The sequence below is a fragment of the Triplophysa rosa genome, linkage group LG2 (genome assembly GCF_024868665.1).
Source record: "Triplophysa rosa linkage group LG2, Trosa_1v2, whole genome shotgun sequence".
Taxonomy (NCBI): domain Eukaryota; kingdom Metazoa; phylum Chordata; class Actinopteri; order Cypriniformes; family Nemacheilidae; genus Triplophysa; species Triplophysa rosa.
The window spans coordinates 32,921,307-32,948,700 of record NC_079891.1 but is presented as its reverse complement, the minus strand read 5'-3'; the positions used below and the strand labels follow the sequence as shown (position 1 = coordinate 32,948,700).

General features: G+C 35.3%; 4 protein-coding genes across 4 annotated transcripts in view; all 4 read left to right on the top strand.

The window, feature by feature from the left end:
* nos1 (nitric oxide synthase 1 (neuronal)) overlaps nucleotides 1-10,492 on the top strand; it is a 52,046-nt gene extending 41,554 nt beyond the window's left edge. The window contains exons 22-29 of the mRNA XM_057358140.1: nucleotides 1,264-1,433; nucleotides 3,364-3,574; nucleotides 4,152-4,239; nucleotides 4,322-4,443; nucleotides 5,407-5,555; nucleotides 5,751-5,945; nucleotides 6,171-6,289; nucleotides 8,086-10,492. Of these exons, the coding sequence (XP_057214123.1) occupies nucleotides 1,264-1,433; nucleotides 3,364-3,574; nucleotides 4,152-4,239; nucleotides 4,322-4,443; nucleotides 5,407-5,555; nucleotides 5,751-5,945; nucleotides 6,171-6,289; nucleotides 8,086-8,101 (1,070 nt within the window). The 3' untranslated portion in view covers nucleotides 8,102-10,492. The remainder of the gene's footprint in view (nucleotides 1-1,263; nucleotides 1,434-3,363; nucleotides 3,575-4,151; nucleotides 4,240-4,321; nucleotides 4,444-5,406; nucleotides 5,556-5,750; nucleotides 5,946-6,170; nucleotides 6,290-8,085) is intronic.
* Nucleotides 10,493-11,354: 862 nt separating this feature from the next.
* lrrc74b (leucine rich repeat containing 74B) lies at nucleotides 11,355-20,529 on the top strand. Its single transcript, XM_057323495.1, has 10 exons — nucleotides 11,355-11,656; nucleotides 12,829-13,003; nucleotides 14,514-14,656; nucleotides 14,765-14,897; nucleotides 16,103-16,309; nucleotides 18,717-18,826; nucleotides 19,012-19,127; nucleotides 19,418-19,496; nucleotides 19,622-19,717; nucleotides 19,806-20,529. The coding sequence occupies exons 1-10, from the start codon at nucleotides 11,501-11,503 to the stop codon at nucleotides 19,917-19,919; spliced, it is 1,329 nt and encodes a 442-aa protein (XP_057179478.1). The 5' UTR covers nucleotides 11,355-11,500; the 3' UTR covers nucleotides 19,920-20,529.
* Nucleotides 20,530-21,821: 1,292 nt separating this feature from the next.
* nipsnap1 (nipsnap homolog 1 (C. elegans)) lies at nucleotides 21,822-25,065 on the top strand. The gene is made up of 9 exons (XM_057322666.1): nucleotides 21,822-22,136; nucleotides 22,582-22,627; nucleotides 22,800-22,894; nucleotides 23,341-23,411; nucleotides 23,892-24,032; nucleotides 24,121-24,152; nucleotides 24,230-24,324; nucleotides 24,424-24,507; nucleotides 24,741-25,065. The coding sequence occupies exons 1-9, from the start codon at nucleotides 22,049-22,051 to the stop codon at nucleotides 24,803-24,805; spliced, it is 717 nt and encodes a 238-aa protein (XP_057178649.1). The 5' UTR covers nucleotides 21,822-22,048; the 3' UTR covers nucleotides 24,806-25,065.
* Nucleotides 25,066-26,432: 1,367 nt separating this feature from the next.
* Nucleotides 26,433-27,394, top strand: part of castor1 (cytosolic arginine sensor for mTORC1 subunit 1) — a 22,749-nt gene continuing 21,787 nt past the window's right edge. Inside the window, exon 1 of the mRNA XM_057355874.1 lies at nucleotides 26,433-26,705. Within this exon, the coding sequence (XP_057211857.1) occupies nucleotides 26,593-26,705 (113 nt within the window). The 5' untranslated portion in view covers nucleotides 26,433-26,592. The remainder of the gene's footprint in view (nucleotides 26,706-27,394) is intronic.

The following is a 27,394-nucleotide window of genomic DNA, read 5'->3' as shown; positions in this document are numbered from 1 at the left end:
GTATTTAAAACAATATCTCGTACAGGTCAAGTTCATTTTAACAATGTCATCCTTCGCTTATTTTGTGGTTGGATTTCCTCGCTCACTTTATTTGAACTTGGAGATTAAAGAAATAGTAACCGAAAAATACAAATGGTTAAAATACACATAAGGAGAATACTGAACAACAAAACATGAATGGGAATAGATGTGGTCGAGCTCCAGTGCACCCACAAGTTTGCGTCTCATCTTGTGGTCCTTTCGTGTTCCCCATCTCCTCCGGTCTCATTTCTGTCTCTCTCCACTAAAAACTCAGATAGGCCAACAAATATATTTAAAAATTAGCGAATACCCAGCTAAGAGGGGATGTTATTGGAACGTTGGCTAACATTCTATGCAAGTTCCTGCAGTTACGTAAAAAGAACATTTTATCAACGCTATCGCCAAACAAATGTTGGTATGAAAATGTTCTTTTTACATTGCTTGTGGAACGTTTAAAAAAAGCATGTGAAATAACATTATGGGAAAACGTTCTTAGAATTTGTTTTGATAGCTGGCTATAACTTCAGCAATATATTGCAAGTCTTCTGAACTCATTCCGCAGATTTGTGTGAGAAACAGACTAAAATTGAATATTGTTATTAAAGATACAAGAAAACCTAGGATTTAAGTGTCGGTTAATTTACATATTTTGGTTTAAACACAAAGCACATGTTCATCACCCTTTTCATCTAATTGTATTATTTTATTTTAAAGGTGCTGTGTGTAATTTTTTGCGGGATCTATTGACAGAAATGCAATATAATAAACATAACTATGTCTTCAGAGGTGTATGAAGACCTCACATAATGAAGCGTTATGTTTTTATTACCTTAGAATGAGCTATTTCTATCTACATACTACACATCGCGGGTACCAATACATGGAATTCGACATGTTGTTTCTACAGTAGCCCTTAACGGACAAACTGCACAGAGTGCATTTTGTAAATATCTTATCTCCTTCGGCAAAGAAACAAAAGCGTGATGACATCTTAGCCCTGTCTTTGAAAGGGAGGGGGAAAGGGGTGGAGTGAGCTGTTGGTTGCAATTCGCAATCTCACCGCTAGATGCCGCTAAATTTCAGACACTGGACTATTTCTTTCAAAAATCTCAAACACATTTTGCACTACAAGAGTGTCATGAAAGAATCAGATGTCAATTTTCCATCAAAGGCTCGGAGAAATGTTTGCATATTTAACCAATCAGGACAAGCGATTTGATGTCATCTCTCTCTATTTTGTAGGTGTGATCAGTAACTGGACGGATGAAAGCCGCATCCCGCTGTGCACCATCTACCAGGCTTTCAAATACTTCCTGGACATAGCCACGCCCCCCAGCCCTCTTCTGCTGCAACAGTTTGCTCTTTTAGCTGCCAATGAGAAACAGAGAAAAAGACTGGAGGTGCTCAGCAAGGTAAGAAAACGCCACAGTCACGCACGACTTTTACTTGCATCATCAGTCGAGCTCGCAACGGTCTGAAAGCCACTGTCAAACGTTTCTCCCATGCGAGACGAAGCGCGTCACTCCGCCACACGCATCTCTGCCTTTTCCGTCTCCAATCGGCAGTAATTTTCACAGTTTGATATTACCTCTGAAAATCAAGCCCCTTCCTTTCCTCGTTCTTTATCCCCCTCCTATGTCTGTTTTTCTCCCTCACGCAAGCCTCTCGATGTCAACGCCATGAGCTGTCCTCGAGACGCGGGAATATTTCTCTTTCATCGCCTCCCACTGAAACACTCGCTACAATTTTTCGTATTGTTGCTAAAAATGTCCGTTTAGTTAGCGAGTCAGTGTTTCTTGTTAACATGATTTGAGTGAGACAGATGAGGAGATGGACAGAACGCTGAGTTGCAGAAGGTCTCTTGTCGAGTTTACTGCTGGTTCCTCGGGGCCAGGAGGATGACAACCAAGTCTTTCTGAATGATGATGAATACGTTCTATAGACCACTTCGTAAGACATAAACACCGGTCCAGATGCACTTCTGGTTTCATATTTCATTTTATTTAAATCTTACGTATACACTTAAGTCTTAAAGATATTTGCTTAACATTTTGTAAATGTTCAGTTGGTTGTATTTTGTTCAAACATTTGTGTAGTGTTAAAAAGCTAAAACCGGAAGACATTAAAAAACGCTGGTCCTTAAGAGCTTCCTAAGTGATCTATAGGTCTGTCAATTTAATATGTGAACTTAATGGCATATAATTACAACTCTGCAAAAAGAGACCACTCAAAATTTATTTTCAGTTTTTCTGAGTTGACTATTTATAAGTATGTTTGCGTAAAAGTTTTGTAAATCTGAATTACTGACAACATTTCTCCCAATTTTCCAAATAGTGTTTTTTTGTTGTTGCATTTTTTTGCAACAAAAACATGCAACGTTTACAGATCTTGAATATTGCAAAGAAAACAAGTTCAATACTTATATATTTACATGTCTTTAAGGAAAGTTCAAAAGTAATCATGTGATGGAATAATCCTTGACATTCACATGTCGGGTGACTTTATGTCGTTTCTAATGATTTTTTTGTTGTTGTTCATTTTAAACAGACACTGGATTGGAAGGACACAATACATGCCGATATGCTGGTTTAATACAAATTTGGAGTGGTATCTTAATTTTTTCCAGAGCTGAATACCATAAAACATTAAATACAGTTAGTCAGTGGATGATGGAACGATAACTATAAAGTTTTAAAGTCGGCATGAAACGAAATAACGATCGTATTCTTTTCCGTATCGTGATGTATATCTGAGTGAAACAGCTTCTGAAGTGGGAGAAAATGTAGGGCGGACTTGATTTCGTCTATTGAGAAGTGATTGGATCGTTGGAAGATGGGTGTTGCCAACAAAATGGAGGCAGATTTAAATACCAGTATGCTATCAGTCAGTCATTGGAGCCCCGCCCTTGCAACATTCCTCGTGACAGGAAGTAAAGCGTAGCCATTTTGAGGGGGAGGTGGTTAGCCTTTTTTGATTAAAAATGACAAGAGCAAATTAATTTTACAAAAATAATGTGCACTGATAAATTATTTATAATAAATACTGCAACACTGTGTAAAACAATTACATTGTGAATTGTCACCTTTAATTTCATGCCGACTTTAAAAAGCATTCAAAATTTAAGAGAATAGGCATCCACAAGGATACAGAGGATCGGTATCATTGGGATCACTTTCAAAGCAGATGAACGATAAAACGTAGGGAGCCAATCAAAATCCATTTCAATTTAAAGGGGCTGACACATTTAAAATGTGAATAACCGTAACGCTTTCATCTGTTGGTGTGGACGCTAATCGAGTTATTGTTTTTGAACGAGCATTTCATCTCTTCTTGTCTCCTCAGGGTTTGCAGGAGTATGAGGAGTGGAAGTGGTACAATAATCCCACCATCGTGGAGGTGTTGGAGGAGTTTCCTTCTCTTCAGATCCCCTCCACCCTGCTCCTGACCCAGCTTCCCCTCCTACAGCCACGATATTACTCCATCAGCTCCTCTCCACACCTCCACCCAGGCGAGATTCACCTCACCGTGGCCGTGGTGTCCTACCGCACCAGAGGTAAGAGTTTACTTCTTCATACATTATGATGCTTTTTTGAGTTCTTAGTTGATTCAATACTTCTGTTCTTAATACTTATGTAATTCATAAATGAACAATTTGATCGAATGTTTCCCCTAATTTTATAAATAGTTGTTGATGTATCGAACTAAAAAGCTCAGGCCGAATTATCCGAGATCATCTGTGCAGACATCATTGAGATCTCTTTCAAAACATCTCCGTTTGCTTTCTGTTTCATCTCCGAGCTTTAAAGAGGACCGATTATTTAAAGGATTATTGCTGTTTGTTATTTTTAATGAAAAACAGGAGCCGCATAAAATGAAACGATCAAATTAATTCTTCATCGGTTTATTCGTGCCTTTTTACTCTAAAGATAAATTGCGCTCTCGATTCGCTTTCGCACTTTAAGCTCATTGTAAACATGTAATTATGTGAGTAATGGCATAATTAGCTGTTAAAATATAGCAATTTCAGTCCATTTGAAGGCAGCGATATCTGCCCTGCGCTGTCATAGATTGTAAGACATTAGATCATGTCAAAGGGGGTGTAAAAGGATTATGGGTTTTATTTCGGTTAGATGGAGAAGGTCCCATCCACCATGGAGTGTGTTCATCCTGGCTCAACAGTCTGGAAGCTGAAGATACCGTGCCCTGTTTCGTCAGAGGGTAAAACTCTTACACACTCTTTAAATATGCTCACTGAAGCCTGTTTTGATTTAGATGTGATGGGATGTATTTTCTGTTTTAGTGCTCCTACGTTCCGTATGCAAAAAGACAGCCAGGTTCCTTGCATTCTGATTGGCCCAGGCACTGGAATCGCTCCGTTTAGAAGCTTCTGGCAACAGAGACTTTATGACATTGAAACTAAAGGTAGGATTTTGATTTCTTAATTTACTTCATTTAGATGAAATTTAGGTATATTTGTGTAAGGCATATTTTTATAGATGTTTAGAATGTTGAATCTTAAAGCTGCGATCCGTAACGTTTGCATTTCTATTGTCTCTGTTTAAAACATAAAATTGAAGGATAGTTTACGCACTTAACTTTACGTGGGTCGACGAAATGGCGAAATTGTAGCCAACTGCTCAGATTGTAAATGATTATTATAAGCTTACTGTTGTGAATCAGGGTAAAGATAAACAAGAAATATTTATTTGGGTAGTATTTTTTATCAATTAAATAACAAAAATATATCAAACAAATAAATAATTAATAATAATTTATTTTTAATTGAATTGTTTAATAAAAATAAATATAATATTAAACATAAAATATACAAATATACTTATTTTGTATTAATAAATATAATTTTATATTAATTTCTATTAATTTTATTTTTACACTTAAGAATATAAAAAGGTTATTTGCTTTTTTTACTAGTTCAATAAATTATAATATTAAACATAAAATATACAAATATACTTATTTTGTATTAATAAATATAATTTTATATTCATTTTATTTTTATACTTAAACTAGTAAAAAAAGCAAATATAACCTTTTTATATTCTTAAGAATAACTATGTAACAATGTTTTTGATTTTTTTTACAAAGGCAGACCAGGGGTCAGATTTACAGTATAAACGTTGCACACATGGACATTAAAATGGCCATATCAGGATTTATAAAAATAAACTTAGCGCACATGTCCCTTTTGGACGCTCTTGACTCCGTGTATGCTTAAAGCATGACATATACACAAGTTTTATAAGTGAGATCCTGTTTAAACTTGAATTTGAAAAAAGTTAGAGGCCATTTACATTTCGCGTCTAACCTTTTATCACACCCACATTTTGATTTACACCCACATTTTGCCATGTTTCTCTTGATCAGGACTCAAGGCGTGCCCCATGATCTTGGTTTTCGGGTGCCGGCAGTCACAGATTGACCACATTTACAAGGAAGAGACAATTCAGGCCAGAAACAAGGGCGTGTTTAAAGAGCTTTACACCGCATACTCCAGAGAGCCTGGGAAACCAAAGGTAAAGATCTGACACATCATCCAAGATATTTCTAACCCATCCTTTTTTTTTTATCAGTGAGAGTTCAGCCAAATAGCTCGTTCTGAAGAATTGACCAACCTTAAATAGGACTAACCTAAATGTTTTGTCTCAAACATAGTCAAAACATCACTCACAACAGACCTCTGACAAATCAACTTTCTGTCTTTGTCTTAGAAATACGTTCAGGATGTTCTTCGTGAGCAGCTGTCTGAAACCGTCTACAAACAACTCCGAGAGGAAGGAGGACACATCTACGTCTGTGGTGATGTCACCATGGCCGGAGACGTACTGAAAACAGTCCAGCAGATCTTTAAACTGCATGGCAACATGTCTCTGGAGGACGCCGGCTTCTATATCAGCAAACTGAGGGTTAGACACCACATCTTACAAACCTTTTGCTAAGTTGGTTTGAGATCTGGATGTGAGTTTGTGGTCCAAAACTCTTTAACTTCTGATTGGATGTGATAGCAGACAAAGTACTCATTACGGAATGCCTGAACATCATGCAACAGTTAATGTTAACCAACATAGTTTGGAAAAGAACCTACAACTGCTTTGCAAACAGTTTGCCTTTTCTTCTTCCATGTATGAAAGGATGAGAATCGATACCACGAGGACATTTTCGGAGTCACTCTGCGCACGTACGAGGTCACCAACCGCCTAAGATCGGAATCTATTGCCTACATCGAAGAAAACAAGAAGGATACCGATGAGTAAGTTCTTCATTCTCTTTCTCAGCGTGTCCTCCGATCGCCTCGAGTCGCCACGACTTATCCTTGCTCGTAGGAGGACCTTGCGCTCTGTAGATTACTGTAGATACAGCCTCTGGACCGGCATCGCTGAAAGCCAGTGGTAACCATAGAGACGGAGGCTGAGAAGAGGCTGCGGCGTAACAGGATTAGCGAGAAGAGAGTAGTTGCGGCGCTCTCTGTTTGCGCTCTCACAGATAAGAGCTTGTTCATAGCGCACTCTGCGTGAGAGCCGAGGGAGGAGAAGTGCTTTAGCCGTACCGCCGTTAACCGGACTGTTTGCCGTACGCTCGGCGTGATTCCCGTTAGAGGTGTCGCTTGAGTTTTTTGTCGGTTTTTTGATGAAAGTCCTTCTGGTGGAGGACGAGAGGCACCTCACATTCTCATGTCATTTGGTAATAAAGGGATGTGGAGGACAAAACGAAATAGAATATCGTGAGATAATGAAATGCATCATGAAGTGTTGCAGTCAATGCATAAAAATAGTATATGAATGTGGCAGGAAGTAGATAAAACACGACATGAATGATACCTTAAAATGAAAATGCAACAAACACTCGAATCGTGTTTTAAAATGCAACACATTGGACCAAGATAAATAAATAATGACATAAGTAAATGCATCATGAAATTTTGTAATCTATAAATAAAAATACTGTTAATTAATATAAATATAAATATGAAGATTATATTAAAGTAAGCATAAATACATAGTGGCAAAATATTTTTATATATTTTTTTAATGAATATATTATTAAATATAAAAAATAAATAAATTAGGTATATTTTATATGTAAAAATGTAATATTTATATTTCATTTGACTGGTTTTAAGAATTATTATGTAAAACATTTTTATTTTAAACAAAAAAGAGCAGTGCTATATTTTGCCTCTCTGTCGCCATCTCTATTTAAATCCAAAAATTGCAGCTTACTTTACATCTCATCTTTCCAAGAGTTGCAGTAAGTCATAAGTCATTTCTGAAATAAAAGAACGGTAATATATAAAATAAAAACGAATAATTCATTAAATATAAAAAAGACAAATACAGTTTTATTAAAAATGTATATATAATTAAATATAAAATATACCTATTTTATGCTTATTTATTTAATTCATTCATTAATGTTTATATATAAAAATGTTATTTTTGTATTTTGTTTTACTAGATTAAGAATAATTATGTAACATTTTTTTTATTTTAAACCAAAAATAGAGCAGTCCTATATTTGGCCTTTCTATCGCCATGTCTGTTTGAAACATAAAATTGCAGATTACTTTACTTCTCATCTTTCCCAAAGTTGCAGTAAGTCATAAAAGTCATTTCAGAAACAAAATAAAAGTAATATATAAAATAAAAACAAAAAAATTCATTGCATATATAAATGACAAAAATATTTTTAATAAAAACTGAATATATTATTAAATATACCTATTTTATGTTTAGTTAACTAATACATTTTTATATATAAAAATATATATTTGTATTTTATTTTACTAGATTAAGAATAATTATGTTAAAAAAACAAACAAAAAATAGAGCCTCTCTATCGCCATCTCTGTTTGAAACAAAAAATTGCAGGTTACTTTACGTCTCATCTTTACCTGAGTTGCAGTGAAGTCAAACAGACATTGCCCGTAATATCGTACACGATATCTCAATTTATAAATCAGTATTATAAGCTAACTGTTGTGAATCTTTAAGACTAATATTTACCATATATTTTTAATCTTTGTTCTCTTCTCTTCTGTTTTTACAGGGTATTTTGTTCATAGTCTCATTTGTCGTCCATCTCGCTGATTTTTACTCAGATACTCCAATCAGAAGCATGAGACGCCCAATTCCAAAACTGTGCCAAATTTGTCAAATTTTTTGTTTTCATTTTCTTTGCTAGTTCTCATTTGTTGTGCATTTCTATGATCAAAGTCTACAAAATAAAGACAAGTACTCTTCATTTCGGAATGCACTTCATGTGTTATGCTTTGGTCCTCATTACTGGCCTTTGTGCTTTCTGACCTGTAAAAGCAAAATGGCGTTCTACGCAAACGTATTGACCTCACTGTTACGACTCGGAAAGTATTTGGTTTAGCCTGAAGTTTTGTGATTCACTAGATTATTTTTCATATCGTCATCTGTTTTGATGTTGAGCCTTTAGCTGAGTAAACAGTCGAGTCCTTGCTAAAGACGAAGCGTGTTATGTTCTTCCTTTTTTAAACAGAATTTACAAAAACGCTTTTTACCACTCGCGCTGTATGCCATTGCTCAGAGAATCTCATAGGTCCCGCTTCAAACATTAAAGTCCCTCTGAAATCAAAATGTACCTGATTTACTTTGTAGATGATTCATTTTTTGGTGAACAATACATCCATCCAAGTAAAAAAAAGTCTTCGTAATCAAAATCTGAAAATGTTCAAACAGACATATTTTCACAACTTTTGAATAAAAACACTATCAATATTTGGCCATTAAACTTTTTTTTTTCATGTCAATGTATCTATCAAGCATGCTTAAGTGGAGAGACAAATTGATCATGCTTTGTATATTATTGCTTCAATATATGAGAGAGTGCTAATTGCCGGCACAGTGTGACCGGGCACCTGAACATGCCGAGGTGTCATAAGATGTGGTTAAGAATCCCATGAGACGAAGTGTAAATATCTGTTTTGTTAACAACCAACCCTCAACAGGGAATAAAAGTAATGACATTTAAGATATACTCGGATGTTCAAATGCATTTACGGCTGACAAAATGACACCTGCTTGATTTATTGAGATGAAATTTTTGTGGATTTAAATCGACATCTCTCGAGAATGTGTCGGGTCACACTTGGCTTGAGCAACATGGACAAAACCAACATCACCAGTCAAGAATTTTAGAAGGATTTTTGATTTATGTATATTTTAAAGTTCCCTCTCCCCCCTCTCTGATTCTCTTGCTTTATAAATTGCAGTTCTAAGTTATTATTTTGTTGTGAAGTCACAGTATTCACTACATACAGATGGCGACCGAAAGCTGTTTGAATGACAGGTTAAGTTCCACAAACACTGAGATTTGAACACATTTATTAAATTCAAGAGTCACTGCTAGGAGACTTTTTTTTTTTTTTTTTTAGATTGATACTATTAAAGGGGCCACTCCTAAATATGAATATGCATTTATCAGAAACGTTTTTGGGAATCGATTCACAAGAATCCCTTCTTTCATGAATCGTCCTTGAAACTCTGAACCTCTGTATTTAGGATGAATTGACCAAAATGTAGGGTGATGCTCTCAATTATAATTCTCTATTTTTTCTTTTTCTGAGATGCACTTTTACCTGAGAAATACTGTTCTTTAAATCCAAGCTGGATGAATCTGTAAATCTGAGTTATTGATGTCGTTTGAATCATTTCCAATTCTTACAAAGAGCAAAATCAATGCAACACGTCTTTTTTTGCATGCAATGCCTTTTTTAATAGCTGCGAGGGGAAATTTTTGTTTCTCAGAATTCTTTGAGACGTGAGCAAGTTTTGAATCTAGCTTGCCTTTGATTTGCTTTGAATATTTTTTTCATATTTTGGCATGAACAATGTGAGTTTGATTTTCTGTCGTCTTTCTGTAAGACTTGTTCTATGTTGGTAACGCTGAATGTTTCCTTCCTCAAATTTGGGTTTTGCACCGTTCAAACTCTGATACAAAAAGTGCAGCAAAAAAAAGCAAACGCACACATGCATATATTTAAAGATACAGTGAATATCTAAATATAATATGTATGAGAACTTTTTAAGAATGTATTTTAATTATGGGTATTGTTTTTTTGTTTTGTTCTGATTTGCTTGTAATATATTACGTGAATATGGTGTCTTATCTTTCCTATTGGTTTGAGGCGAACTGAGGCGTTGATTTGAATGCATGACGTTTCATGTTCTGTTTTTCTCTCTTGAACCTGCACTGTGTCAGTTTAAATGTTGTGATCGCATCCGTCCTATGTGACCGGACGGACAAGAGCTTGCGGGATTCTTCTTTTTTGTGTTTGTTCTTTGCTGCTGCTAACAGAAACTGTTCCAGTCAGTCTCCGCTGTGAATCCTCTATTGTGGAACTCTCGAAATGTTGAAACATTTACCATTTTAATGCATATACTGCAAAGACTTTGCATCTAATTAATAAAACATTTTTATGTCAAAACTTGTATGTGACGCTCTTGCTTATCTGTTTGAAGATGATTTAAATGTTCTTCAAGCATGCTTTTTTCCAAGCACGTTGTTGCTCAGTCGCTCTTGTCTGATTATTTTTTCATTGAATCATTTTCAAAATGTTGTATTTTGGAAGAACTGTCAATTGGAAAATTAGAAACAAATCTGAAAAAGAAATTAAGAAAGCTGCATAGGACACACTTTTGAGGTTAGTGGGTGTTCATCTCGGAAGAAAAAAATGTGAGAAGCAAGATCTTATTTGTCTCATTTATTTCTCTGAGAATCAGTTGATATGTAAGATCTCATGTCAGCTGTTTATTTTCTGAATCTTTTACTTTATTCAGAAATCATTCAAACTTCCACAACTACATATTATAATCTTATACGTATACAATTTCAAACCCTTTTAATGCATGTAGGCATGCTTCAAAGACTTTACATCTAATAAAAGTTATAATCAAAACCATGTTTAAAACTGTATAAAGACAACAGCACACAGGAGTACATGACAATCATATGTTTCTATAAGCTCACTTTTGAAAATAACAGTCTGTAAATTAAAATAAATTATACAAAAAAAGCTACATTTATGAACAATTGTTTTTAAGTATATGGCGTGTAAAACGTTTAAAATATTAAAAATAAAAATGATGTTTGTTTTGTTTTCTAACACGTGCAGTTAGCTTAGCCGAATGAGTTACCACGACAACCGGTAAACAAAACAAATCAGTTGAGCAATAGCCCGCCCTCTCCGCTCAGACTCCACGCTGATTGGACAAGCTGTGCGACCATGCAGCACTTCAATAAGTCAAAGTATATGTCAATCAAATATGACCCTGTGTTAGTCTGGGGCAGCAGGAGACACTGAACAGCACTGATTTGTTTTCTTCTAGATTTAATTTCATTTAGGAATATTGATCCTGTCTGGCTTGGCAATTCAACATGAATCATACGTGATTTAACTTGATGAAAACACTCTGTGAAGATCTGTGAACACAAGATGGTAGTGAGCGAGAAAGTGATGAAAGAAAGTATTTTACCATCAGTGCGTGAAGATGACGAAGAAGGTGAAAGAAATGAGACTTTAGGAGGAATCGCAAGCAGGCCGGCCAGCAGACCCAGAAGTGTGTACAGCAGAGGAAGTGTGGATGGACAAGTGAGTGTCCTCAGTTCATAGGCGAGCGCCTTTTTAAAACTAATGTACACTATTCACTTATTCATATTTTTAACTTTTGAAATAGTAGTAAATTCAGTAGTTTGGGAATTATGTTGTGATTATAGACCTCTTCCGATGACGTAAACAACGCTGTAGACATTTATAAAGGATTTCAAATGTTAAACAAATATCCTTATGATTTAATTATGGACGATTTTATAAATACTAATAACATCTTGCAAAGTTGTCTATATAAGTATTGATATAAAATAAATATCAAAACTAAGGTGCATTTTAGCATCTTCAGTGTAGTCACCCTTTGCCTGCTGTAAAGAAAAATAGCCGAAAATAGGTAATATTCCGGCAGCTGGGGTGGCTAAATACGTAAAAATTAATTTTTTGGAAAGTAAAATGACATTTTCATGTTATTTTACACCTAACTTGTACATTTGCAGTTTGTTTCTGTAATTTGACGGTTTTTACCGAATTAAAAAAATCTGTCATGTAAAATAATATTCTTAAAATTAAATTCTTTACAGTGTAGGATTTACAAAAATGTTCTCATGTTGTATTTTTAACATTATTAAAAGAGTTCCCATCTATTTTGGGCTCTTATTGGCTTCCTTTTCTTCATTATCGTTGAGAGAGAGAGTCTTGACAACAGAAGTTCAAAATTTCCGCGTGTCACGTGATTCATGGAGCCTTAAGATAGTTCCAGGAAGTTATGTTTTCTCCTTAAATGCTTAATTTCTTTCATATTTTTATGCATTAAATGACTTGCATCTTTAAATGGGTTAAAAGTCTGTTTAGCCGAAGCTCCATGCGTTACTATAACTTCCATGAACTATTGAGAGGCACCGTGAACCGCATTGCTGTGGAAAAAACTCAACGCAATTCTCTCTCTCAATGGCTCTGATTATTCAATTAAACTAATATTTGCAAAATGATGTTTTTATCTAAAAAAAAAACGAACACTCAAGTGAACGCTAGTCTATACAATCACATTATCTATGGACACGTTACAGTAATTCTGAACATTACACCTGTGATTTTATCATTGAATATGATTTTGTAAAAATGCACACTTTGATTATGTGTCTTTAAAATGCCACTTGATCAGATACTGCATGTCTGCATGTGTCAACATAAGAGCTCTTGTGTTTTTGTCTCAGAGAGTACTGAGATCAAGATTAAGCCTTCGAGATGAACAAAATGCAGATGAGCAGAAAGAAGACGAGGTTGAGACAGACAGCGGTAGCTGCCCATGCGACGGACAGCAGAAGGAAAGAGACTGTGTCATTACTGACGAAGATTATGACATAGACCTGGAGCTCGACGCCTTCCACAGTGAGATTTCTTATTAAAAGTAAAAGTGTGAACATGAGCGAGTGGGCTGGCGGGGGGACGTGGGTGAGGCACGTTTTGGAAGGGGGTGTCAAAGAGCTAAAGGCCGGAGAATCTGATGTTGCCACTCGACAGGGAATAAAACAGGCAAACGGCCATGAGTCATGCTTGTAATTTCAGACCTCTCTCTCTCTCTCTCTCTCTCGCTCTCTCTCATTTTTCACCTGCTTGTTCCTCAGATACCGAGACACCTACACACTCTTCTACATATACATAAGCACGGCTCAATCCATCTCTCTCTCTATGATGCCTGTTTATTCATCTTATTAGAGCTAGCCATCTGTTTGCATTTGTGTGCCTCCGCATAGTTTAATGAATGGCTTGGGAATTTTCCACATTCATGGTAATTGCTTATCTCGATGAGAAACAACGATATATTGTTGTCGTATTTTGTTTACAAAGTGACACCAGTTTATTTCAATTGAGGCGTTGGGTTGCATGTGTGACTAGGCGACATTGTTTATGCTTAGCGTTGGGGATAAACTTCAGCGGCAACCCGTCCGGCTCCATTTGTGCTATAGAGATTCCTCAAACAATTCCTTGAATATTGAGTTTTTTTGACATATTTTTATAAGCGATCAGACTTTTACTTTCAGAATTGACAGTTGTGAATACACTGTAAAAAATCAGAACATCATTTTTTGTTATGTTTACAGATTTTCCATGTAAAATGTAAAAAAACTTAATTTTACTGTGTTTTTTTTTACAGATTTTTATGTATTTTTGAAATACAGTCAAAAACGTAAAATTACAGATAAAGACCGGGGAAACATGTCATTTTACAGGGAAAATGTTATTTTACAGTTTATTTCTGGCGAAAATTTCATTTTTTTAACAAGATTTTATTTTTTACAGTTTATTTTTGAAATACGGTCAAAAACTGTAAAATTATAGAAAAAGACAGCAAATTTGCATGAAAAACTGGGAAAACAATTTATTATATATCCCTATATCCTGTACTTTTACAGGAAAAACTATTATTTTACGGTATATTTCTGTTTTTTACAGATTTTTTTTACAGTGTAGATAGGAAAGATGAAATCTGACCTGTCCTATTGATGTTTGACCATGTTAAAATTAACCCTGGTTTTACTCAAAAAAAAAAAATATGGTTATGAACAAACACAACCATCCTCTAACGTTTCCATATGGTTCCCATTAGGTTATTCGTTTGGGAACCAAATAAAAACATATCAAATGTTCCCTGAACGTTCTAGGAACATTCTGGGTACCTCAAATGTTTACAGTAAGTTTAACCATGTGTAGTAAAACCAGTTATACAAATTAAAACGTCACAAAAATATAGTTATTAAACTTTATAATAATCTTCGTAAAGGTTTTTTATTGTTTGAATATAAGCTTGTAAGCTTTGTCCATTCTATGAACATTTTAACACTTCTGATCATTTCTAGAAAAACATCTTAAACAGAAGAATGATGTATTCATATTCCAGATGAAAGGCAGGCATATGACCCCACAGGCCAAACCCGCTACAAAGAGGCTTGTAAAATGCTGAGCGTAACCCCGATGTCCTGCTTTCTGAGAAATATAAACCAGAGTGAGCTCAACATGATGCATTGTGGCTTGGGCCTGCAGGTAAGGTCAAACTAAGAGATGTTATGAGAAAAATGAAATGCAGAACAGAAATACTGCATGAAGGGCAAACAAAACAAATGTTACACATTTAACAAATCTCCTCTGTAGGGTACCAAAGCTCTCGCCGTTTCCTTGGTTACTAACACCTCCATCCTGAAGCTGAACTTGCGAGATAATTGGATGGAAGAAATGGGCGCGGCTGCCATGGCTGATATGCTCAAAGAGAACTGTTACATCACAGGTGACTGGAGCAAAACGTGCTACACTGGCACCATGAATTCTGGGTTTTGTGTTTGAGCTTTTGTTGGTGTTGTACTAAAGCTGTGAAAGTCTGTTTGATTTGGTCCGTGAGACACTGTGTGTGGACAAGCAGAACTTTTCAAGAAACCGATATCTTTCAGCGTGTTATTTTGTTCCTCTGTCAGATTGTGATATATGGTCACAAACAGCATTTCTTTTCAAACTATCAGACACAATCTCAATCTGTCTATTCATAACTTTTTTTCGAGGTGACTCATTCATAAATTCACATATATTAATAATCTGCACTGTAAAAAATCTGAAAATGTGCTAATATTTTTCTAAGATTCTATACTGATGTACTTGATTCCCTTTAGATTCCTTTTCTTTATCAAATATTTTTATTGTGTTATTGAAAATTAACACATTTTAATAGCCCGATTCAATTGTCTAAGCTTTCACTTTTCATATTATTTTTTTAAACATCAGAGATTTGCAATGCAATGCAGCGCAAAATTATATTGTGCCTCATTTTTTTTTTTACAAAAATAATTGAATGTTTTTAATTCTTTTTTTTTTTAGTAATTGCACGTTTTTTCAGTAAAATCAGGTTGTAAATATAGTAAAGTCAGATACTGTTATATGCAACAGTAGTTTTTTCTGATTTGAGCTGTGTCTGAATATTTGTGATTTTTGCCCCAAAATGTTCAGAACAACAATGTAAAAAAAGTAGTTGTTTCAAGAAAATGTAAGTGTTCGTGGCGTGCTGCCTTAAAATGTTACGTTTTGTGAACTTGAGGTGTGAAGTTGTCTTAACTAAAAATAAAGTTGACAAGACTTTATAAAACAAGTGAAATTAACCTAAATTAAGTTTAGTCCATTTGAAATGTAAAGTTGTCGTAACTAAGAACTAAATCGACTGGACTCTATAAAACACGTGTAATGGACATAATATCAGTTTAACAAACTTTAACAAACTCAAATAAGGCTGTGGATAAAATTTACTAGACTCGATTAACAAATTCATTAGAATTTGTATAATTTTTTTCAAGTTGAAATGACCTGACAATAAGTTCCCTGAACACCTTAACTGCAACATTTTACTTGTTTTACACTCACAAAGTGTGGATTATATAAACACTGTGAGTGTTAATTTGACCTTTTTTAACACTGGCGATTTTGATGTGTGTCCTTATTTCCTCCTAGAAATTGATTTGTCTGAAAACAGCGTGGGTGAACACGGAGCCAGGGCTCTGTCCGGCATGCTGCTGGAAAACACTACCTTAGTGTCTCTCAAGCTGTCAGGGAGCCATCTGGACGAGCGTGCGGCCAGACACCTGGCTCCAGCTCTGGTCAGCAACCAGAAACTTCAGCATCTCGACCTGAGTCACAACAGATTTGGAGACATCGCAGGTGTGAGAAGATCTGATGGTTTTCAATACAGTGATTCTATATCATGATAGCTTTTGACCCCTGTAATAACTCTGATCCCTTGTAACCTTTAATAGCTTTTAAAGTGGACATTGAAAGCGCTTGACTTGACACGTGTTGAATAAATGCATAGCATTAGAGGCACTTGAAAGCCGTTTTCTGCCCATTTAGACAAGTACTAGAAATTATAGTTTGCCATTTGATCCGATATGCATTAAAAACAAAATATGCATGAAAAAAAATAAAAATAATGATGTGATCAAAAACAGTCCAGACACAATATTTCCATAGCGCAGTTTTGATTCAATGAGCAAATGATTGGACAACAAATACACTTTTCCACAATCATTTCACCCATACTCTGATAAATATATAATTTGGGAAAATAAAAAAAAATTATGAATATAAATATGCATACATTTCTAATGAATATTTATATGTATATATTTTAATTAATAAATACTTTTTTCGGTTAATTTAACCCAGTAGCAGGGTTTGTCCATATTTTTCCCAACCAGAGGTTTAACATCGTACAAAAATACGTATTGTATACAATAACATTGTTTGTAAAAAGAATGTTAAAAGGATAGTTCACCCATAAATATAAATTCTTACATCATTTATTCACCCTTGTGTTGCTCAGAGTCAAAACCTGTATCTGACTCTTTCTGTGGAACACAAAAGAAGATATTTTGAGAAATGTTTAACTGGTTTTGTGTCCAAACAATGGAAGTCAATGGCGGGCAATGTTGTTCAGTGACTAACATTCCTCAAAATATCTTCTTTTGTGTTCTGCAGAAGAAAGAAAATCATACAGGTCTGGAATAACATGAGGGTGAACAAATGATGATTATTCAAGAAAAACAATTGAAAACAGCCCTGTGAATTATATCTATAAGTGTCTTTATTAGAGCAATGCAAATTGCAAATGATTTCAGCCACAACACTATAGCAAATGATCTTCATTTGGCAGGGATGTGAGATGAGATACCCAAGGGCTCAGATGATCAGAGAATGAGAGATATAGGATGTATGCCCTCAAAGCCGTACATGAATGACAGCGTGCGGCAAGAGGGAAATCACTTTAATAACCCAAGAGGAAAATATTGCGTAGAATCAGGAGACACTCCTCCATGACCCGCCGTGATTCATACAGCCCTAACAGATTCTACTGGCACATCTTTGTTTATATTACATATGGTGTGCCACTATCTTTCATTAATCCTACTCTAGTAATGATTCTTCTTGGCATTGTACACTGGTGATCATTGAAAACACGGTCAATGAAGCCTAACAGTTGCATAATCCAAAATGCAATATTTATTTTCTTTATTTGTAAAAGAGAAAATAATTGGCAAACATGTTATGGAGGTAGAATGTATGTAATATAGACACACTTGACTAAATTTACATTGCTTGTTATCTTAAAAAGCAGTTTGATGCAAAAAGCAATATGATTGTGAATATTATAAAATACAATCATTATTTTAAAGATGCATTCTGTTAGTATTTTGGGTTGAAAATAAACAAAAATGTTGAGTAGATTTGCTCAGTTATTAATGTTGATAATGGTCTCATCTTATATCAGAGTTGTTATAGTTTTGTTTTCGGTTTTATTTAGTTTTTATTTTATATTTTGAATTAGATTTTATTTTTAGATTTTTAGTTTTAATGTCAATGTTACATTTTTAGCAATTTTGCTATGTGCTTTTATCAGTTTATTATTTGCTATATAAGATTCATTTATTTTTATTGTAGTTTTTGCTTATTATTATAATTTTAGTTCCTTAAACTTATTTCAGTTTATTTCTGAGACAACATTTACATTTTTCGTTTAGTTTAAATTTTCCAATAATTTTTAGTCCAATATTTTATTTGTTTTGAATAAACAGAAACATTTTGATTAGTAAACTAAAACCTTACCCTGTTAATAATGATTTATAACTTGAGCTGTTGGGGAAGGTTTTTTACCAGAAAAATCAGTTTAACATCATTTGCCTTCAATCTATGTAAAGGTGCACATAACATGCAATTTTATATTTTAAACAGAGATGGAGATAGAGAGGCAAGAGTTTCGTATTTTAATTATATTTGCATTTCACTTAATCAAATTTTGGCATACTTTGGCACAAATATAGTATAAATAACTATATATATAATGTATATGTTTGTATTGTAAAAGTGGTAACTTGGTGTGGCAAACTGGTTAAAAGCTTGCGGCTGGCTATCGGGCAGCTAGTTTGATCCCCGCCGGGTGTGAAAATGAACTATTATTGCACATCACATATTAAACCACAAAGCAAACAAACAAAACTATTTTATGAATAATTATCAATAATAAATGCAGATTTTAGCATTACAGACTCTTTCTCTTCATCTCCGTCCTCAGGGGAAATTCTGGGTGCTGCCATTGCAGACAACACAGGAATGAAGTCACTCAATCTGGCTTGGAATAGCATTCGCGGAAATGGAGCCATTGCATTTGTGAAAGGCCTGGAGGTAAGAGAAATAATGTCCTCGCTCTGCCAGATTCCCTCGCTCAACTTCCAACGGATCAACTCGAGATTTGACACCAGCGGCCATTTCATCAAAAAATCGTTTCTTCTTAGAAAAGGTGCTCTTCTTAAATATTCTGTATAACCTAAAAGCACTTGACCTCTGTTGATCTTTTGTTGATTTTAAAGGCAAACATCTTCTTGCGGACGTTGGATTTGTCATACAACGGGTTGGGTAAAGAGGGAGCCAAAGCTTTAGAGGAAGTCCTCAAACACAACAACACACTCGAGGATCTGAATATCGGGTATAATTGTGTTTTTACACATGATTCAACGTTTTAAAGGCAACACCGTCCTCATGTTTTCTTTTATGAGAGGACACACGTGTAGTTTGGTGGGTGGTTGTGACAACTTGTCATTGATTTATTGCAGCATGGTGCAGTGTTTAAATGGCTTAGTGTTTATCTCCTAAATTGGTTTGAACATTCACAATGCAGTTCTTTGTACATATTGTACCCGACACAAGACAAATTGCTGTTAAAACACTATTGTGTTTATTGCGTCAATCACTGAACTATTGTCTTTTTTTTCTCAGCATTAACAGCATCCCAATTGTAGGCGCCATAAATTTGGCAATGGGCCTCAAAGTGAACTCAACTCTGCGGATTCTCAAAGTACGACATGTGAAACCAAAACATCAAAATAGTAACAGCAGGGATTTATTGAAACAAGCTGAACTCTCAGGAGATTTATGGCATGTATTATTTCTGATGTTGTCGGTTTTTTTGGTTCGATGCAGATGTCTCGTAATCCAATGCAGTCGGCAGGGTGCTTTGCCATTCTGAAATCAGTGCAGGCAAACCCAAAATCAGCTGTGGAGTTCCTGGACTTTTCTGTAAGTGCCTCCCTAACCTGTTATTTCTGAGTTTTTCTCCACCCTTTTGAAGTGTTTTTCATTTCATCTAACCTGAGTTTTCTTGCAGGACATTTGCGTGGACCAAGAGTTTGAGGACTTGTTTAACACAGTCAAAGAGACAATCCCGAACTTGCAAGTGAAACATGGTGAAAAAATCAAAGCTGAGCTTAAAAAGAGCTGAACAGCTAAAAAAGCATGGACAATTTTGTTATCAGTTGCAAATAAAGCTGAGACTCTGATTTAATCCTCAAATTCCTCCACATTATAATAGGATTAGATTACAGTTTGTCTTGGTTTCTGGTTTGGGAACAATGATTTATTTGAAGGCATTGGTGAGCTTAGACTATGAAAGATAGACATACAGCTGCGGAAAAATTATGAGACCATTCCAATTTTTCATTTCAAATCATCAATTCTAGATGTGTTGTGGTCATTCCAGTCTAGTGTCTCTTGAATCTCAACAAAATCAAACCTCAGGAGTGACATAAAGTCATCCAACAGCAACGTGAAAGACTGACAGCATGATAAGACACATGAAAACTGTGATCAAAATCCAGGTTATCACATAAAAAAACTATTATTGAACTTTTCCTAAATACATGTACAAGTATTGCTGTTGTATTGCTTAAAAGTGAATATGAACTTGTTTTCTTTGCAGTATTTGAGGCCTGAAAAAACACAGAGCATCTTTTCTGTTATTTTCACCTGTTTCTCCAGTTTTCATTTTCCGCAAATAAATGCAAATATATATTTTTTTTAATTTGGGAGAAATATTGTTAGTAGTTCACAGAATGAACCAAAAATGGCCATTTTATCTAAACACATACCTATAAATAGTACATTTTAAAATCAGAAAAACGGTCTCTGAAATGGTCTCTTAAGTTTTTCCATGGCTGTATAACCATAATCAATGATCAGTGTTGGCTGGGTAATTACTTAAAAAAAGTAATTCATTACTAATTAAAACCCTTATCACCTTTGACCACATGGACAATAGAAATGAAACTTTTTAAAAACTTAAATATTACCTGTAACGAGCTGTAAACATTCATTTTCAGTACCTATGGATTTGAATTTCAACAAAATCATCTCATTTTTAATATGTTTCTGATCCATTTTATATGCAAACACACTTTTTGTGGACAATGAAGTAAAAATGGTTGAGATCGACTAAAATCATGTAAGTAATGCAAGTAACTACATATACTTTAAAATGAAGAGTAGGCCTATTCCTTTACTTTATTCAGGGAAAAAGTCATTTAACTCATTTTTTAGTAATCCTTTACACCCACGATGATAAGATCTTATAAAGTGCACTTTATGTACATGTTTAATATACAGCCTATATAATATTTATTATTTTACATTTGTTTACATCTTTATTTGTAATAGCATTAAATACTGTAGAAATCCTATCATGAAATGACTTTTACTATATGGTGAACTGGTGTAAGCGTTCGTAATGACATCAGCCAGATCAATAGATTAATCAGCATGATTAATGCATGTCTAAATCTCTCACGAGTCAAAGTCTCATGCACATGCACTACAGTCCAACAGTTCACGCGCGTCAAACATTAACTTATAAAAGTGCGCGTGTTGCAACTCCTGCAACTGCAGAGACGCAACAGCCGTGCGTAATGGCGACAACGCGCTCTCTTCGCGTCCTCAAGGGCCACGAGCGTTTATTTAACAAGGTGTTTTCAGCATGGACCGCCAGGTAATCGTAACACAACGACAGTTCGACTGACAGACAGATGCATGAACTGTTTGCCATTTGCGAGATATACAGACTGCCAAACTTACTATGGAAATACATTAAGATCAGCAATGCGTATGTGTGCTGTGTCTGTGACTGGTAAAGAATTGTACAATTTTCACTTTTTGAGAGTATTTTATGTTTTGCCGTTTAATAGTCATTTGGTGTAACAAATGTATTTGTATTCATTTTTTAATTAACAATGTCCAAACATAAGAAAAAATAATCAGAAAGAAATTATGATACACTTAAAACGTTGGGTCAAAAAAGTACGATCCCAACCGTCGGGTTGTAAATTAACCCATAGTAGGCTTTTTTTGCCACTGTCAAAAACCAAACACACACAAATAACTGATGAAGACTATTATGATTATGCAATACAGTCATAAAACCACATGCATGTCATGCATGTAAACAACCTATGTTGTATGTTTGTGTATTTCGGCGCGTGATGCATCGTTTATGTATTTATTGAACACTTGCCGAAACAGTTTTGCTTGTGAATCTTTAGAGGCTTTGCGAATAAAAGTGACGAAGGCTGGTTGAGTTCCATGTTTGCACACAAAGCGGATGCCAGAAAGGATGCCCACTCCAATCTGCTCTCCAAGAAAGAAACCAGCAACCTCTACAAGATACAGTGTGAGCCAATCCATCTCAAATCTTCAAGAAACATTTAGGCCTTGAGAGAAACCGTGCACGCAATACAATTGTTAGAATTGCTAAAAAATATTCCAGTATATTCCTAAATGATGATGTGCTTTCTTGCGGTTCTGCTCCAGTAAATCAGCTAAAACTGTACTAATTGTTTTAATAAATCAGGCTCCAATGTGTTTAATCGTTGAATTCGTTCGTTGTCAAGATACCACCTGTGCAATGTAAATTGGATTTAGAAAAATGAGGGTGTTGTGTTTGTGAAATGGCTGCTTTGAATGAGAAACTCTTAAATGGTTTTGAGTGTTTGATATCCTATGCATAAAGTTTACCCCAGCTGTGAAGTATAGATTCTATTTTTAACGATGCGAGATTTCAACACTGGTCCATTTGTCTTTCTTGACATCTTCAAATGTACTTTTTTTTCTTTCAGTTCATAACGTGAAGCCAGAATTTTTGGAGGCATACAACAAACTGTCGTAAGCTCACTTTTGATTTTGCAATTATACAACTCGTTAACTTGCTACAAGAAATATGAAAATGACACTTGGCAGACCAATGTGATGATATTTATGAAACTAATTTAATTAAGCATGAATCTGTATGTGATGTGAACAATACGTCTATCTGAGGATTGCTGTTTTATTTAAGAGCTGAGGTCCACAAAGAGCTCCATCGGGATGAAGATTATCCATGTGAGGTTGTTGGAAGTTGGAACACCTGGTATGGGGAACAGGATCAGGCCGGTGAGATGGAAAACCAAATGTGAATCAAAATAAAATCTCTTGAATAGCTCCGTTGGTGTAGACTTTCTTCTTTTGAGAAAAAGGTCTCTGTAATCTAAACTCAAATTTGCTGTCAGAGGTTAAATGTTTTAACATTAAAATACCAGCTCAAATATTTACTCAGATTCTTGCCACATTGTTTTTATCGTTTTACTCTATATCTAAGTCTAAGGAATTTGATGAGAAATATCTATAAACAAAGATGCATAAATGAAACGAGTCCTTTTTTAAGTCTCACACCTCTTTGAGTAATCAGATTTGACGTCTTGGAAATGTAAATAGATGTATTTTTATATACCGCATGTATTTTAGTGTACACCAGTGCATGTGTAATGTTTAAATGGTTTTAGTGCTGTTGTGTATTATGTTATGGTATTAGAGTGACACATGCTGTTGTGTTGTGGCAGTGCATCTGTGGAGGTACTCTGGTGGATATCCTGCACTAACAGAGTGTTTACACAAACTGAACAACAATACGGTATTCAATTTTATTTTATTTACAGTTTGGATGTAAAATGTCAGAAACAAAGTATTTGGACACTTTCGGGTGCTATTTGTTTGACACAATTTGTCATTTATTACAGTAATATGCACATATTTCACAAACCTTTCTCAAACATTCAGAAAGTACGCAAAGACTTCTTGTCCAAATACCGATATATAGTTTTGTCATTTTAAACATAACAAATCCCTTTTTATAATACTTGAAATGTGTGCTACAGTTCTTAAAAATAAATGTCAATTGGCTTTATATTTTACATTTAAATTCCATTCATGTCAGAAACGTTTCCCCAAGTGACTATACACATATGTGTGTTTGCTGTGCGTTCCACATTTTTTGTTATATTTGAACACCTTTTGCATTTTTAAACATTTACTTATTTTTTATAAACGCAAACACATTCATGCCTTTTTCAGACTCTCTTAAGTGTCCAAATGCAGGTTTTTTTCTTTCCAGGCATATCTTGCATTTCGAAAAGAAAGGAGTAAAATGTTGCTCTGTCGTCGGAACCAACTTCTTCTGGAATTCAGTTTTTGGAACGAGCCTGCGCCCAGAACTGGACCCAGCATTTACGAACTGAGATCTTATCGACTCCATGTAAAGCCCATTGTTTTATATTATTTCATACATGCTTTTTTCTCTGTACATCAACTTCTGTTTTGTTTGTGCTGAAATTTTTCTCCAGCCTGGTACAATGATCGAATGGGGAAATAACTGGTAGGTTTGTATGCGATTTGAGCATTTAAACCGAGAATCTTATCACCGCATATCTGAGCTTTTTGGTCATGTCACAGGGCTCGAGCGATCAAATACAGACAGGAGAACAATGAGGCGGTGGGTGGTTTCTTCACACAGATTGGTGAATTGTATGTTGTTCATCATTTATGGGGTAAGTGCATCCTCTGTACTATATTCCTACCTTGCATTGCATTTTACTACTAGAAAACGCTGTCAAATCTTCATGTTTTATATGTGTGATGTGTTTCAGCTTATAAAGACCTGCAGTCCAGACAGGAGACCAGAAACACTGCTTGGTTGAAAGAGGGCTGGGATGCTAATGTGCATTATACAGGTGAGAATCCATGAGGACAGAGGACGTGTACATATTACATTTGCCAAATGTGTACTTGAAAAAGAACAAATCATCCGAGTGGTCTGTGCATATAGAAAATTTACATTGCGTACATGGTATACATACTGCATGTTGCTGAAATAATTGTATAGTATAGTATGCAATTCTGAACCCAAACTTTGCTTTGTAAATGACTTTTCACAAACAGTATTAATTTATATTTGTTTTGACAGTGCCTCTTATCCAGAAAATGAAATCAAGAATTATGATTCCCATGGAACATTCACCATTAAAATGATAGGTGTGTCACCTGTGATCACCTCATAAACACAACAGTGAGCAAATGAGCAGAAGAGCAAATGTGCCAATGGTGAAGCCCAAACTGAGATCTGTGAAAACAGAACAAGCTGTCTCTGTACAGGTGGAGAAAAAGTGCCTTGTGTTTTTAAAATTAGGGAAATACAGTGTTTTAATCATTGTTGTCTATTGCAATGCATTACTCAGTGTGGAAGCCCTGTTGGCATGTTCATGTCTGTCTAGGACTGTTGTTAAATTGTTTGCTGCAATATTTATTTACTTGATCAAAGCACGGGTTGAATTTTAGCTGTATGATAATAGCTGTATGAATATAAATAAAATGACTTTGTAATACGAAGTGCATCATGTACAATTTGATTTCAAGATCTTGTAAAAATGTTTATGCCTCTAGAAAACATTAGGTTACCATACAGTAGATCATTTTATTGACAGATATTATAAGAGATAGGCTGTTAATCATATTACTTTTTTTTCTTTGTGGTCCATCCATTTGCAAAACCTATGCAAATGACATTAAAAGCGTTGAAAATAAGGTAAAAGTAATGTGACACTGGTGAAAACTGTGCTGCACGATTCCATGCAAATGCATTAAATATACATTACTGTGCATACATATCACTGTTTGAATGAAATATAACTTCCACTTTATTCAGTAAAACAAAAATACGTTGTTTTGTAGAATTGAGGTTTTTTTTTAAGTCATCAGATGAAAAACAATGACTCCGTTTGTCGCTGGGGATATCGACACACTGTCACTTTAAGAATATGGGGGCGTGTGACACAACTACGACGTCTTCTTTCACGCCACAGAAAAAGAACAGAACAAGCGGTAGAATGCCAAAGTAGCTTTGCTACAATTCAAAATGGGCGGTGCATAGCAGCCCGGAGCTTGACTCTGATTGGTCAGGTTCTAAGATTCTAAATTACATTTTTCATCGTTGAACTCAAAATCACGTTGCTGAAGCAGAACCTAGACAGATTTCTATTTTTACGTCAGGTGCTGATAATTAAAATACATAGATTTAGAAAATTATACCCTCAAGTGCACGAATACTTAGAAAATCTACTGGAATTTAATAGAGGATTGGCTTTCAGGGCCACAACGAGTCCTCTGGCGGAAGAGCGAGTTCGTGCCACAGCCGTACATGCAGCATTGAGCGCCTTAGCACATTGCTGCGACGTGTCAACGGTTCCGCCATATTGGACAGGGCAAGATCGACATACAAATGAACAGAGGAGCTGCGCTTTCCTCTGGATAAAAAGCACGATTACGTTTATATTGACATTTATAACCCGGGTTTATATCTTGACAAGCTTAATTTCATAAATCCTTATTGCAAAAAATATTTTCTTACAATGAGTACATGCATAGAGAAGTTTTTGTACTCCACGTAAACCAATAAAATAGAAATGTAGAGCAATGTAAACATTTCTGTGCTTTCTATTCAGAAAAACAATCAGAAAAGCGTCTGTCTCGTTCACTTGTATTTGTTAATAGAACACTCTTGCCCTTACAAATATGGCGGCGACGTTGACATACGATTCAGCGGCCAATGCGGCGTCTATGTAAGCATTACTTCGCAACATTTGCCATCCAATTGCAATTCTAGACTTGAGTTACATTAAAAGTGTCTCCCACCAGCACCAGCGTGTACAGCGCAGGAGTTTGAGACGCATGAATGTAGAACACAGGCGGATCTCGCGTCGCGTTATTTAACGTGCCCACCTACCTCGCAGATAACACATATCGACAGCGTCTTACGTACGATGGACCTGCACATCTTGGACCACCGATTAAGGGTGACATCCATCAGCAAAACTGGACTGGAACGTTACACTCATCCTCTTATCAAACTGATATTTCTGAGAAACAGGACGAGGTAAGAACGCCCCAGTTTACGGGGTGTAATATCTCAATGCGCGACTTCAGACGCCTTTATTTCGAGCGTTTTATATGCATGCGTGGTAACATTGCATGCATCTGATGCAATTGGATCCAGCCTCACCCTGTTCTTGCTTAGTTTTGAGAACTGATGAATGGCAAAATAATGTCTGATCTGCATATGCAATGGTCCTTTAATGTTGTATAATGTCACACTGTAAATGCTTGTCAACGGAAACTGTTGCAATATCAAGTGAGATGCTTGTATCTCATAATCTAGTGAGACGGCGTTTTGGGGTATCATAGACACACATCTAACACATTTTAAATCATTATTCAGCATGTATTCAGAACTCAAAAACACCTACATGTTAGTCACACACACAAATTCCCATTATGGAGTCCCATCTATTCTGGCATTCTCATGGCTCCATTCAAGTCCCCCATTCAAGTCCTCCATTTACATACATTTTTATTAAAAAAGTTTTAATTGTGTATCTAAATAAACAAAAATACACAATTGGGTTTTTCTCACGATTGTAACATTTAAGCACGTGCCTTTAGATCAAAAGCTTTTTAAGATCATAAGAAACATTTCACTGTGTGACCCTTAACTTGTTTGTTTATTTATTAATAAATATAAACAAAATACGTGGAGACATTCTGGTTGTCAAACATTAGCACAAC